This window comes from Amphibalanus amphitrite, unplaced genomic scaffold, assembly GCF_019059575.1.
Source record: "Amphibalanus amphitrite isolate SeventyFive unplaced genomic scaffold, NRLGWU_Aamphi_draft 000114F_arrow, whole genome shotgun sequence".
Classification (NCBI taxonomy): Eukaryota; Metazoa; Arthropoda; class Thecostraca; order Balanomorpha; family Balanidae; genus Amphibalanus; species Amphibalanus amphitrite.
The window spans coordinates 198500-213594 of NW_024881609.1; the positions used below are offsets into that span (position 1 = coordinate 198500).

At 52.6% G+C, this 15095-nt stretch overlaps 2 protein-coding genes across 2 annotated transcripts; one reads left to right on the forward strand and one right to left on the reverse strand.

The window, feature by feature from the left end:
- The first annotated feature begins 1909 nt into the window (after positions 1 to 1909).
- On the forward strand, positions 1910 to 5115 carry LOC122381128 (actin cytoskeleton-regulatory complex protein PAN1-like). The gene is made up of 2 exons (XM_043364961.1): positions 1910 to 3744; positions 4132 to 5115. The coding sequence occupies exons 1-2, from the start codon at positions 2708 to 2710 to the stop codon at positions 4886 to 4888; spliced, it is 1794 nt and encodes a 597-aa protein (XP_043220896.1). The 5' UTR covers positions 1910 to 2707; the 3' UTR covers positions 4889 to 5115.
- On the reverse strand, positions 5108 to 12979 carry LOC122381127 (myotubularin-related protein 14-like). Its single transcript, XM_043364960.1, has 11 exons — positions 12519 to 12979; positions 11444 to 11703; positions 10599 to 10892; positions 10076 to 10295; positions 9573 to 9758; positions 9289 to 9434; positions 8401 to 8905; positions 7914 to 8071; positions 7511 to 7588; positions 7058 to 7147; positions 5108 to 6809 (listed from the first exon to the last, which is right to left on the reverse strand). Exons 1-11 carry the CDS (start codon positions 12621 to 12623, stop codon positions 6635 to 6637), a joined length of 2217 nt encoding a protein of 738 aa, XP_043220895.1. The 5' UTR covers positions 12624 to 12979; the 3' UTR covers positions 5108 to 6634.
- Positions 12980 to 15095: the final 2116 nt, after the last annotated feature.

A 15095-nucleotide genomic window follows, 5' to 3' on the forward strand; every position in this document is an offset into this window, starting at 1 on the left:
ATTTAACTAGAATTAAGCGGTTAAAGGTAGTGTGCCACCTTTGAAAGATTTCCCATTTTATTTTTCCTAGGATAAGAAGCTTCTGTTTTTACCTAATATCGCAAAGAAAATCAAAAATGGGCCTGGAATAGTGCCTTTTTCGCCTAAAAGTTTATCGGCTTTTCGATATGTATAACAACTGTAGTGGGCTGACCTGCAAACAGGCGTCGGCAACAATCGCGAATGCGGCGCACATGTGACAATAAGCAAAGGTCATTATAGAGTTACGACGTACGGGAATGAGTTATCAGCTGTCTAATCGTAGACAACACAATGTCGAGCCTTAAACTGTAAGCCTGTATTGGTATTGTTTCTTTTATTTGGCTGTCGAACATTATTTATGGTTTGAAATATGATTTTATGTAAAATAATTGATATGAAAAGGCCGTCTCTTAAGTTATGACCCCATTTCACCACACGCAAGTGGCAGAAATGACAATGATCAGCTGACGCATTTTTCTTGGCCGAAGTCAGAGCGCGCGGCCCGACGCACCACCACCGCACCACAAAGTATGAGCAGAAGCCGCGCCCAAAGCCAGGGCCCCGGTAACGTGAGGTAGCCGAGTCGGGGCAGCGTGCGCCGACCCAAGCCGGGGCCGCAGCTTTGGGCGCGGTCTACCGCATCCCCGCGGGCAGCCCCGGGCTATCACATGACACCGGGAGGAAGCGCGGCCCCGGCTTGGGTCAGCGCACGCTGCCCCGACTCGGCTACCTCACGTTACCGGGGCCCTGGCTTTGGGCGCGGTCTACCGCACCGAACCACCTAACAGGCGTGTTCGAAACCGCAGGAGATGATGATGAACGGGTTTATCGAAACTTGATTGGATGAACATATCGGTAATAGCGATTTCAGTGTGTGCATTTATTGTTCATAGTGGTGTGAAATGTGGTTGGGGTACGACCGACAACCCGTCGGGGCGAATTTCGCACTGGGGTACTCAAAATTTGAAGAATTTAAGACGTTTCCATGAGTTTTGAAGGTATGGATAAGTTCTAAAAATCCGGTTCTCCTTATCTGGGCCATTAACTCCATACGGTCCAGGAAAGCTGGCACACTACCTTTAAGTGGTCGTATGCGGCAAAGTATAATGCAAAGTGACTGGTAGGAACCCGCTTTAAAGGTCTCAGGTCAACCGGTGACCTCTGAGGTCAGGTCAAGTGATCTAAGGCACGGGTTCGGTTTTTGGTAAATACCTTCGCCAAAAATGGCCGTAGAGCCGCGATTTTGACATCATCGTGTTCAGCTAGCTCAGGCGCATCGAGTGATATACTTTTTGTTCGGGTCAGGTCAACTTAGGGTGTTGACCTCAGGTCAAGGTCAGGTCAGCACCCCCAGGTCACAAAGTTGGTCGAAAGAGGTCATGTCGCATATCATTCGATTCGGCAGGTCTTCCTGAGTCCATTGGTGGCTTTCCCGACTCGCTAGCTCAATTTGATCGGGAGTTATTGAAGAAAAAATTGTGACCCTTGTGACGTCACAAATGACGTCACGCAAGGGCAACAATGCAAATATGAAGCATAGAACCTTGTAAGGAGTGCATGAAATAATGATTCTATATGCTTAAGATAGTTTCAGATCATTCTCGGCGCCAAAATAGCATTTTTCATATTTCCCCATTGACTTATAAGGGTTTAACGTATTAGTTCCTTGTATCTGAGGATATTTTAGGATGTCATCTTGTTCTCCACTCAATTCTGCGTAAGATGCCGGGTTCCGTGTCCACATAGCTTGAACGTAACGGATGCAGCGACCGCAAACGTAAATCAGGTCCCGAATTCCCTATTCCCCAACACAGGCGGCGGCCGCTTCCTGGTCTGCGCAACATGGCGGCACCGTTGGACACCATCTGGCGGCCGATGCGCATTCCACATTATAGAGTTCAGTGGTTGTCAATCAAGAGCATAATAAATTCATACTTTATTATTCTTATTTCCTTCTTTTCCTTTTTCCCATGGCCAATATTTCGCCTGTAGGTATTTAGGGCCTTGATTTCGCCATTTCGATGAAAATACATTCAAGCTACAGCAATGAGATTGCACTATCAACTACTACATATTAGAAATGAACTTTTCACACTGCCCACCTTCTACCGCTGGATTTGCGCTGGATGGGAGACCGCTCTCGAGGACGTGTGGCGGCTACACCCAGGAACGCACGCGGCGGGCTCGAGATTGGCACTGAGGCCCTAACGCCTTCCACTTTCAACCATGTCATGTCGACCCAATGGCGCCGCACCCGCAAGGAGGTTCATCAATTTCTCCAGATGAATCAAGAGTCCCTCTCCTGGACCTCGGAGGCCCATCGTCTATGCGCCGCGCCGATGCACTGCTACCGACGCCACCGGACCGCGCCGCGCGTGCCGCTCGCAGTCGGCTCTGTTTACGTTACGATGACCCAGTAGTGCCGCGCAGTGGCCGGGTCCACTCCAAACAATGGGCCGACTTCGGCGTCACCGGACAGCGGCCGGCAGTTTGGCAGTGATCGGCCGAGGGGAGGAGTATTCCGTCCTCCGTCCGAGCGGCGCTTGGAGGGCTAAAAGTGCCCTCGCGCTCTTGGGGAGCATCAACGGTGCGTGAGCGTGAACTCCACTCACATACGAACGCCGCGGCTGGCCTCAGCACTGTGGTGAGGTTCGGTCTCCTTGACTGTCCACCAGGATCGATCGGTATGCTGTGGATCACGCTGTGTCTCGTGCCGACCCTGGTCGCCGCCGAGGACCAGCTGTCGGCCGTGGAGCAGCAGCGGCGGCAGTTGACCTCCGTCGACATACAGCCGCCGGCACACGTCATCTACGGCCTGCTGGTGGAGCCGTGGCTCAACAGCAGCTCGCGCCACGCCCGCCGTCTGCCGGAGGAGCCACAGCCGGCGGGCAATGCGGCCGCCCTCACCGACCGTCGCCAGGCGCTGGTGGCAGTCGCCGTGGTCAGCGCGGCGCTGGAGCGGGCCGACACGGACGCCGCTGACCGGCTGCGGCGGGTGCTGGCTGAGTACGACTCTGCGCCGGCCGACCAGCAGCTCAGCCTGCTGAACAGCTCCCTGGCCGAGCTGGCCGAGCGGCTGCACGCGCCCGTGATCCGGTTGGAGGCGCTGCTGATCGCTCAGCAGGCGCAGCTGGAGGCCGTCGCCGGGGCAGTGGCCGCGCTGCCGGACAGCTCAGACGCGCACGATGCCATCACGCGGTTCGTGAACTCAGTGACGGCGACCGTGGGACGGCGCGTGTCGGAGGCGGAGGTCACCATCAACCGGCTGAGTGACTCGCTGCGACAGCTTAACGAGTCCATCGCCAGCGACCGACCGACCAAACCCGACCGGTCTGAGAAGGAGGCCGATCCGGTCCCTGCAACCCCCGGCCGCTGCTGTGACCAGCTCGAGGCGCGGCTCGCTCGGCTGGAGGCGGCAGCTGCTGACCGGGACCAGCTGGCCGAACGGCTGGACGCGGCGCTCGCCCGGCTGAGGGATCTGGAGGAGCGGCAGATGCTACTGCCGCGACCCAGTCCGGCAGTGCAGAGGGGCTGGCAGCCGGCTGGTTCAGTGGAGAAGGAGCAGGACCTCAGTACCGCCGGGTCGGAGCGGCTCGACACGCTGGTCGTCGGCCGGAGCGCCTCCGCCGGGGAACAGGATATCATCACTGCCGACAGCCTGGTGACGGCCGACGACCTCGGGGCGCAGGTGGTGCTGGGACGCTCCATACAGGTCGCAGACAGGTGGGTGCTGAGTCACACCTTGGGTCAATCAGTTGGTCAATCATTCAGCGTCAGTCAGTCAGAGACAAACTGCCAGCCAGTCGGACTAACCATCAATCACAAGCTGAGCCATTAGTCAATCACAGTCACGTCAAGCTCAGAATTGGCTCATCGTCCAGTTGCAATATAAGAGAAACTATGGTGAAACAAGTTTTTGTCAGCCCCCGAAGCTCAAATGTTTGAGCCTCAACATTTTTCCTGATTTTCTGAGACTCACGATAGTTCAAGGAGGCTGAGACGCGAATGTGAGATGATGCTCGACGTTGAGCGATGTCCTAGAATTACACTGTGTGCCGTAGAGTGCGCCGCCCGTCTCGGCTCTAACCAGAATCCCCTGTGCTGTGACAGCACTGGTGCTCGGACGCGGAGCGGACTGCCCCCGCAGACTCCTGTGGCCTCCGGTCGCAGTCTGCACAGTCTGCTGCTGGGGGGCGGCACCCCGGACCGACCCGACACCAGCGGATGGCGACCGCTGAACACCGGGGCTGCCGCCGAGCGACGATCCCGTCTGCTGCCGGCCTCGGGTGGACCGGGGAACAGGGCAGATGAGAGGCAGCCGGTATCAGTAGAGGCAGGAGACAGTGGTGAGACAGCGGACACGGCATCCGAGACATCTGAGACACCGAGCAATGAGGTGACGCCCAACACAGCAGATCCGACAGAGACGCAGTCAGCGGATAATCCTGTCCCAGCCGAGGCGTCCGCGCGGGCCGCCGCCACCGCCGCCGCTGCTGGTGACCAGACGGCCCAGCCCAGTGAGCTGTCACCGGCGGTGGCTGCGGCAGGGGTGGCGCCGAGACGAGGGCGGCCGGCGGGACCGTCCGTGAGCCGGCCCCAGTCATCGTCTGTGAGCCGGCCTCGGTCGTCTGTCTCCCGGCCTCCGCCGTCTGTGCTTCAACCTCCTCAGCCGGTGGCCCAGTCGCGTCAGGGCCGCATCGGGCCCGACCTCGGCACCGCCGGGTATGTGCGCGTCTCGGGCCGACCGTTCCAATGCCAACCGACGGCTCTGTATGTTCGACTGCCGGGTATGTATGAGTGGTGTCAGTTCAACTGTCCCATCTACTGCCCACCCTCACACTGCCGCTGTCAGGGGTTCAGGGGTTAGAAAGTCTACGGTACTATAGCCGCCGCTCTATACTTACGTAGCGAAAACTGGCGGCGCTGCCTCCTGTTTAGCGAAGTTGTTCGGAATGCGTTCGCGATCACAGTTCAGTCAGTGCCAGACCAACCATCGTGTCATCCTTGCCGCCTTGGTGATATCGTCACTCAGTGCGCATTGCGCAACGCTCAACTCAATGCGAGGTACTCATGTCACAATCTCAGATGTGATTGCTGCTGAAGCGCCCTGTATTTCTGCCGCCTTACCGCCCATGCCCCGCAGAGAAGCACCAGCCCCGGTCATAACATTGCCGTCAGCACACTGTCAGAACGACTGGCCGACCTAGCGCCCATATCCCGGCCCGTCACTGCAGCGTATACACACACGATACATCCCTCGGCGTGTGTATGGCGCGTGCACTGGCCGGACCGCAGCCGGCACACCCTATCACACAGCCGCTGGGTCTGGGCGCACAGCGCAGCACCCGGCACCGGCAGGCCGCCCGCCACCACAGCACGCCGCCATCCAACAGACCGCACCGCCGAGACGGCGGATACACGTACAAAACTGAGCGGGCGGCGCCACCCAGCCCGCCGCTGGCCTGGGCACAGGCTCGGACCCGACCGGCGCCTAAGCAAACAACAAACGGTCAGGGACGACCAAACGAGGCGTGCCACCGAACTAACACACAAGCTGCCCTGAGCCTGGATACTTGCACCGTTTATCGTAAAAGCTAAAAGCGACACCTGATTTAAGGAAGCATACACGTTACCCGGGCTGAGTCCCCTGGTTACATGAGCACCAATGTCTCGGCGGCAGGCCTCGTTTGATCGTCCCTGTCCCGCGGCACGGTAGGCAGACACAGACGCGGTGACGGCGGGCTACCCCCCTCCGCCCCTGCCGCGCACGGCCAGAGGGGAGGGACGGCGCACGACACCGCTAGAAGACGCCATAGGTACTCAGTGATAGGTCTCAGGTGGGCGGTCATACCGTCAAACGAATACACACTAGTCCGGCGGACAACAAAATATGACTGTGTTACGTATGTCTCGTAAAACGGCGATCCGGCGAGTCAGATCAATAACGGAGCTAGCGCCGCGCGTGGACGCGCATTTTAGTAATAAAAATAAAACGCATTCGAGTAAATAGGCACTGCACATCATTTGATTCGACGCCCTACCGCTCATGACACTTCAAATGGTACAGGTCGTTAACTTGACTTTGCCCTGAGCAACATAGCGTCTCGGTACATATCGTGGTACGGCACGCTAAAAATACTTAACACAAATACGGTATTTTGACTGTACAGATTCAGCGTCGCTACGCAACTGAGCAAGCATGGAACGGTCGGTATTTTACTGTGCTACGGTGTCGGCCTATGGCTCAATATGTCTGGGTGGAGTATGTCATAATTCCAGGTCAATAATCGTATAAACATAGGCATCCAATACGAAGAGATGATATGCAGAATCATCACATCAAATCTTCAGAACTCTTTTTCAATGCACGGTGCTTTGATTTGAGTACAGATTCCAGTACTGGTTTCCTGTTGTGTGTGAGTTTCTCTGGCCAAACGGAGCGGCCGTCGGTAGCCGGTGGGTGCTATCTGCTGGCTCTTCTATACGGGGTAGTGGTGCCGCCTCGCCCGACTCACGGTATCCAGTCGGACTGAGCGGGTGACACGGGGACGGCGCACCGGCCGGCAGGCGGGCCTCACTTGCAGCTGAGGGGCGCCGGCCGGCCCAGGCGCGGTCAGGTCATCAGCATGCCCACCCGGCCGGCCAGGCTGGAGACGATGGCCGGTACGATGGAGAAGCCGGCCGGCGCGCCCGTGGTGCGCTGCGACAGCGGGCCCGTCTTCAGGCCGACTGCCGAGCTGTACGACTGCAGGAACAGACAGCGCACCGCGCGCAGCCGGGACGACCGTCTGAGGAGGCACAGGAATGACGTCAAAGGATCAAACTGCCACACTACACGGAAAATACCGCCCGCAGCCGAGGCAACCGTCTGGGGAGCACAAAAATGACGTAACAGGATCGAATAGTGAGACTGACAAGAGTGAGAGAGCAGACACGGTACCGCCCGAATACGGTAGAACTGTGCTAAACACTGAAATGGTGTGTTGACGTTCTGGTAGACTCAGTCTATCAGCCGTTTGATGATGTTGCTACTAACCTGGTTTCTGGCTGCTGCTCGGTGCTCTGTTCGCCGGATTCGTCGATCAGCGTCGTGGTGGACTCGGTAAATTCGTGGCCCATCGAATTACTGAAAAGAATAGAAGACGTTGGTCAGCTAAAAACAGTGAATGACCGATAAAATGTACCCCAGTTTTAAAAGGTAACTGCCTTTTTGCGGGAGATACCAACGCCAAGCATTGCGATGAATGCCGCCTGGCAGTTATCAGACAATACGGTATTACGGTATGAATCCTAAGCTAGCTGCGGGAGTGGCCTGTCAGCCACAGCACATAAACACAATGTCAATACCACACACAGGATCGTATGGATCAGTCTCACGAGTTGCTGGTTCGGGAGTGTATTGACGACTCAGGTGACCCACAAAACACTGCCGCCATATCACACATACGCTACAACGGGCAATCACGGGATGGTGGTCAGTTTCACTCACTAGCTGCTGCGGGAGTGTGTTGACGATCCATGTGATCCGGAGCCGTTCACAGAGCCGGACCCGGTGATCAGCTGCCAGCTGCCGGCGGGACGGAGACACCGAGCGGTCAGACGGGGAATCACAGCTGGGCGGGACTTCAATCAATTAAACCATCTCACGCACACAACACTTATAAAAAGCCAACATGGCAGCAGCCCGAAATGAGGTAATCACTGCGATCCACGCGGTCGTCCCTCTTCATACGCGAAAGGAACAGGATGACATCAGAGACAAGCACTTATAATTAAAGACTGGCCAGGCATTATTCGCAACGCCTGCAGACAATTTACTTAGCAATCACAATAAATCCAACCTTCCCTGAAATCCACCATTAGCGCCCACCTCTCCCCCTGTGCGCACATACCTGCCGACTGATCCGCAGCTCTCGTGTCGCGCCCGACTGCCCCCGGCTCCTGTCGGTACCGTCACCGGACTGGTGCGGGGCTCGTGGTAGGAGCCGCCGCTGAACGACCCCGCCTCGGAGCGGCACGGCCGCAGCTCCGGCCGGCTCACCCAGTCGCGCTGCCGGGGATAAGGCGCATGAGGGTGTGAGAGACAGGCTGGGGAGGGCGGGGAGTAAGGGAGGGGCAGATATCCAGTCAACGAGGGAGGCAATCTGGGACAAAACACACACAGTCGAGAACTTTTGAAGAAAAGACCACAAGATTCCACATTCCATCTCACGGCTAAGGGCACATAGCTGCTAGAAACAAGCCGGAAGGTGATATCTGGTTAGCACCAGATTAATACTGCTTCCAAAACAGCTGTCAGCCTGTCACCATCCCATCACTGCTACCAGACAAGCAATTTTAGTCAGCCCGACGGCCGGCTGCCACTCTATGTGCTCTCACCTGTTCTGGTAGCGACTCCAGCGAGCCAGAGCCCTGTCGTTCGAGCAGGCGCACCTTCCGCTCGGCCCGCCGCCGTGCCGCCGGAGAGGGCGAGGGCGAGCAGTCGGCCGGTCGCAGCTCCACCGTCTGGTAGCTACCAACCACCGGCGGCGGCGGGGGCGGCACAGCGGCGGTAGCAGACGCGGCGGAGGGAGCTTCAGGCTCGTCCCGGCGCCGTCTCCGGCCGCCCCGCCGCCTCTCGGCCCGCGGCCGCCCTGAGCTGCACGATGACGACGAGGAGAGCTCCAGCTCGCTCAGACTGGCCTCCAGAGAGGTCTGCTGGTCGACGAACGGCCACGCCTCGCCGCCGCCTCCGCCGGCCAGCAGTGTGGTGGTGGCGCAGTCAGAGGTGGACGAGCTCGAGCTGTGGATGCTGGAAGCGTCCGTCTCCAGGCCTTCGAGCAGCACGCCGCCCACCAGGTGCACGTCTGACTCTGTCCGCTGCAGACCCGACGGTGACGGCTCGCTGACCACGGGAGAGATGGGACAATGTGAGAACGGCGCATGTGGCTGGGAAATCGACTCTGAAGAATATGCAGAGTTAAAACTGCAGAGATATCATTCAAGAAAATGTTTTTACATTGAGGCTTGGGCAAACAAAGGTTGGGATCATAAGTGGAACTTCGTGCCGAGCTGGGGGTGCCCGGGCGCAACAAATCAGCCACCGCCCTAGCGGTGACCTTGACTTCCACCGTCTGCTGTGGCTCCAAAGCCAAGTCGGTCTGGAACTGGGAGAGCTCGGGCACAAAGTTCCATCTATGGCCGGAATGTAATTACGCTCAATGCATATTGCAGAATGATTATTTCCGTCAACCACGTATCACGGGTTACGGCCGACATGCGACTAACCCAAAGTGTGAGGCGCTGAACTCGTCGCTCTCGATGTGTGTAAGGAAGTTGAAGGCAAAGTGCATTATCTCTTCGTCCTTAGCTACCCGGTCCTCCAGGTTGTGGCCGAACAGGAACCAGTCGTAGGCGAGCGTCAGGTATAATATCTGAAAACAAAATGCTCGCTGTCACTTAACTCAAAGTTGGCGAGAGTCATGTGCAATAAAACTTAAAAGTGATTTGAATCTAGACTTTGTACGAGTCAGCACTCAGCGGATAGCCATCGCCCCAGTACACACGCGTACCTGTGACGCGTCGAGCGCCTGGTGTATGAGCCCATCGGCCCACAGTGTCAGCCTCAGCAGACAGACGAAGAGCGGGGTGCGGTCCCATCCAGAGATACAGTGGATGAGCAGGCCGTCCTGACTGGCGTGCAGACAGTGCAGCAGCAGACGCAGGTAGTTCTGCGTCAGCTGCACAATGTCCCACGTCTGTCAGGACAGAACGGGGGAGCGGTGTCAGGGTGTGTTGTTAGTGGGGGAGGGTTGGATACACGATGTTCACAATATGAGCTCAGCCGAAGGTAGCGAGATCGAATTAAAATGAGTTTTTGTCAGATGGGATTTCCAACCTGACGCTTAGCATTAAGCCCAACATGATACTCAGTCAATGCGACTGACCAACGGCCAACGCAGATTCCTTTTTCACGCGGTAATCGTTACGTAGCCACAACATCCACCGTATCTAAATTCCAGTTGAGCTCCAGTCCAGCTGCCACGGTCGGACTACATCCTCCTCCGTTACTCACCCTATAAAGGTGCCAGGGGACCTCGGGCCGGTCCTGAAGTGGCGGCGGCAGCACCACCTCGGCGTCGATGTAGCTCTGGTTCCAGTCGAACATGAGGCCAGTGTCCTGGTAGCCGTGCTGGCAGTACTGCTGGAAGAACTCGCACCCCGGGTACGGCAGGCTGAGCAGCTCGAAGTCAGCGTACCGCTCCTGCTTGTCCACCTTCTCCGACGAGGAGACGCTACAGGGAGAGAAAGGGTGATGATGTTAGACGGGTAGCGGACGGGAACGTGAAGCAGACAGATGACTGGGCTCACATAAACACCTCGGTCAATAGTTGGATCCGGATTTTGGTGTCATGATTTTAAAAAAAAGATTCAGAATCTCGAAGAACGAAAAAGTAAGCAATTATAAATTTCATAATCTGAGATATGAATGCGGAGTGTAAAAAAGATCGTCTCAAGCATTACTCTAAAAAAATGTTTGAGATATGTTATTTTGTCAATGCCTGTACGTACATACAATAGGATGGGTATATACTTACTAGACTCCAAACTTGACCTTCTTGTTCTCGACCATCAAATCTGCGATTGTGTGCACGGAGAAGAGCCGCAGTAGGGTCATGTCCATGTGTCGGAGCCGATCGAACAGCTGGGTGGACGACTCGGGGGGCGGCGGCGGGCTGGGGGCCGGCGGCCGCTCCGGCTCGGCGTCCGGCGCGTCGGCGTCGGCGGCCGGCGGGGACGCGGGCCCGCCGTCGCCCGCCGGCCGGCCGCCGAATATCGAGTGGAAGTAGTGCCGCGGGTACATCTCGGCACCGACGGACAGCGTGGAAGACCTGCCCGGCAGAGCGCGGCGAGGTCAGAAACGGGGCATACCGGTGCGTTCAGGGTGGGACTGGGAGTGCGGATCATGTGGATTGTGGAAGCAGACAGAAGAAAACGATTTATGCGTCGAATCTGGGTTTTTAATCGAGTATTAGAACCATGGGTCGTCGATTCCAATAGATATCTCACGTCTCCGTGAACACCACCCAAAAACGTAGGTACCAAGACTACAGAGCATAGGGTGGCATGATAGCACAGCATTAACTGCATAGAACTACTAACCTCGAACTACGACCTTGCTTCTGATCCCGCATCCCGTCTTTCGATCTCGAATTCCATCATTCCATTTTGGATCCTTGCTCTCAATTTCGAACATTTCGGGCCCAAGTCCCATCTCCTGATCATCAGCTCCTGAATTAAGCTTCCAGCTTCGTGTTTTGAAATCCGAACTGTCTTCCAATTTTAGTTACCGATCGATCACAGACTATCCTCCCATTTCGACGCCCAGCCCCGAGTCCCGACCTCTAGAGCCCTCCGACACCGGTCCAGCTCGCTCGCTCACCTGCAGATGTGCCGTCCGCGGTAGAGGATGACGCTGATGGGGAACCGGCCGCGGCAGCGCGCCATCCGTGCCACCAGCGCCAGCCGGTGCAGCCGCGCCGAGTCAACCGTGGCCGGGGAGACGCCGGCGGCCGGCGCCGCCGACAGCAGCACCATGCGGGACGGGTAGTTGGAGCCGAGCTCGCCGCCCAGGTTGGAGAGAATGTCGGCCTGGTAGTCCAGCCGGAACAGATCCACCACCTTCTCCATTACAGACTCAGACTGAAATCATCGGCTTGCCATCAGAATGAGCCATCTCATACTAACCTACCCTGGAGGAAATCAGGTAAATAAAAGCTTTGAAATATTTTTGGAAAGCATTACCTGAGGAAACTTCGCCAAACAGTTACCTACTTTACTAAAATGAGAAACTGCACTGAGAATGAACATTTGAAGGCAGCATATAGAAAAAAATACACTTCACTTTCAGGAGGAGAGTAAACAAACACAGTTACTTTAACAACTTAGTTTAAAGTAGGGTGATAAATTGCATTAAGAATAGGGAGCAATTAAGGCAGCATAGACAGACACACTTCAATTTGAGGAGAGTGACTAAATAAACATTGAAATAGATAAAATGATTGTTGAAAAAGTGAAATTAGCCACCATGAGCCATATAGTTTTAGGGAGTTATACAGAAAAAAATACACATGCAAAATAAGGGTACTGGGTATATGTGTAGATGAAGTATCAAGTAGGTACCTATGGTTGGTAGGTCAAGGTAAGTAGGTAGGTAGTAGGCTGTAGGTTGGTAGGTTTTAGGTTTTTAATCGGTTTGCTGAAACGTTAGTACAAAGTAACTGAACGGGCACCGGGGCAGGCGAGCCTGTTGGTAGATTGTAGGTAGTTTTGTAGGTTCAATGTTGCAGGTCAGTAGGTAAGGTTATAACCTTACCTACTGACCTGACCATTCATCTTTACATTTACCGTGTTCACTTTCAGTCATATAAATACAACTATTTAGCTACCTATTCAAAATGAGTCAAGGGTTATACTTATAAATGATGATGAACATAGAGATAAGAAACATAGCTTACCTTTTTATCTCTGTCTTGCACTCTATACTGTGTTTTAAAGGCATGGCTTAACAGATCTTTTATCTCGGCTTTGGATATTGACTGCATGGTCACTGATGATAACATATTGTGGTATAATTATTTACATGTGCCGCAAGACTCAACAGAGGCGTTTGAAAGAACCAAGGCCAGCAATTTGGGATAAACAACCTCAGAGCCAGACCAGCTTAAGTTAAACCATTTCTTATCGCAGTGGCAGCTGCACTTCATAAGGGCGAAAGTCACATATGGGCGTTTCCGAAACTGTTTAGCGGCAGGCGCTGATTGCCGATTGGCTTGTGCGCTATTTTCGGTCAATTTAGACCGTTCCCTACTGCGATAAATGCTGTCTATTATTCACAATAGCCAAAGGAAACACGTAAACTTGTCTGAGACATTTAGAAACACCCTAATTCGCCTGGCACTTCACACGCCCCCATCGACGCAACCAAGGCCATATATAGAAGGTACAGTCACTCCCCCGCCGACCAATCAGAGACAGATCCTGAGTGACGTCATCCCTGATGCTCGCAAGGGGTACTCCATTCCTTAACAACGTAAAAATGACAAACTTCATTTGAAGATTATTGATGGTACTTTTCACATATTGCTCAACCGTTGATGTCACTGGAAAGCCCAACTAATTTTCTAGCGACAAAAAAGAGCAGCAATGTGCTAAGAAATGGCCGGTTTTGAAGATAACGGTGATTTAAAAACCCTCTGCAGTAGCAGAAAAGCAACGTAAAAACGCATCGAGCCTATATTTTTACTATAAGTAAATCATTTTTCAGTATGTTTTTAGATAACGTATTGATATGAATAATAACTTAATTACAATATTTTTTAGTATTTGTAACTTTATTTCAAAATAATATTTTCAAAAATGGCAGCTGTTGACAAGAAGCTTGGAAGCGATTGTGGCGCACCACGCCATCATTGTCTTGAGGCCCCCTTATGATGTAATCAAAAGTGGAGTGACATGGGCCTGGACGCAACACACGTTGGGCCGAGAGAATAACAGGAGCAACAGGAGGATGTAAACTGTAAACATTTGTTGTGAGATTGCAAGAACAAGGCAGACGAATAAGAAATTATGAACTTTGTAGTGACGACACATTTTGATGACGCCTTATCTATTGCATTTTTACTTTTGATCAAGTATCACAAATTTTTGAAATGTTTAGGTCTATTTTATTGTTTCGTTTAAATTTTGTTGCTTGCAAAAACGAATTTTGGAAACAAAATTAAATTTTTGTTTTAAAATATTATATGACGTCATATTTGAAGATATTCGAAATCGAGCGAACAATGATTTTTCAGCATGCTTGAAATATCGTGCCACGAGGTCTTTGAGTGTGTACTAAAAATGCAAATTACATCATTATAAAAGTTATTTTAAAACTTGATCGTCATGTCGTATACCATTTTTGATTTATCAATTTACAAGCAATTGTATTTTATCCTAAATTAAGCATTAAAAATGTATCAAACAGAAAAAACGATTGAACTTATGAACAACGTCATCAATTATATTTCAAAGTTCTGCAGTGATGTAAGCGTGATTATGTCTCAGAAGCGCCTTTATTGCAAGCAGCAACATCACACACGAGGCAAAAAGCTAAAACGCAGCAAATCCTGATGCTCAAAACACTCTAAACTAAATCAATGCTATATGTAATTCATTCCCACACAAAATGCTGTAGAACTCAGTCACAGCTAATCCGTGAATTTCGAGGCACCAAACGTCCTTCGCGTTTTATAAAGGCATGAGCATAATATTTTGTTTTCAGAATGGAGTGATCCATCACCTTTGAAGGAAATAGTTCACTTTCACGAAATTATTTTTTTGCAATGGATTTATGATTTTTTATGTTCAAAATGATCAGCAAAGAAAATAAAACCTATTTATAACAAAAGATTATTTTCTATATTTTGATATAAGAAGAACTTTTCAGTTTCTGTAAGGCACAGGCGATCCAGTATGAAAAGAGCATGGGTTCCGAAAATTATTCAGAAACTAGAGAAATTATCGCGGCCACCGGCATTTGGGCGATCTGCTGCTGCTGAATGTCCTTATTGATCAGTACGAGAATTTCTCTTGAGTTCTCGTAGATAATTTCACTAGTTTCTGAAGAATTTTCGGGACCCATGCTCTTTTCATACTGGATGCGAATATTCGCCTCGTGACACCTCGCTAGGTGGCAGCACCGTAGAGCCGTATAGATAGGATAGCGAATGTGGCGCACGAGTTACGAATACCGGTAAACATGTATTTCTGTATCAGCTTCAGTGGAAATTGGGGTTGGGGGGAAGCTGATTATTATCGATTTTGATTCATTTTATGTAACGTTTTCGGTTTTTGACCTTTGGAGTAAATTACCCTGCTATCGCTAGTGAATATCATACAGCATTTGGCTGCAGAAATCGCCATGACCTTTGACTTTTAGTCTCAGTCTGAAGCAGCTTACAAAGACGCATGGCAGTTCGTTAAATGATCTTGTTTCCATTATTAGAATGGATATATTTCAGGTAATAAGGTGCATATGCAATCTTTCATGT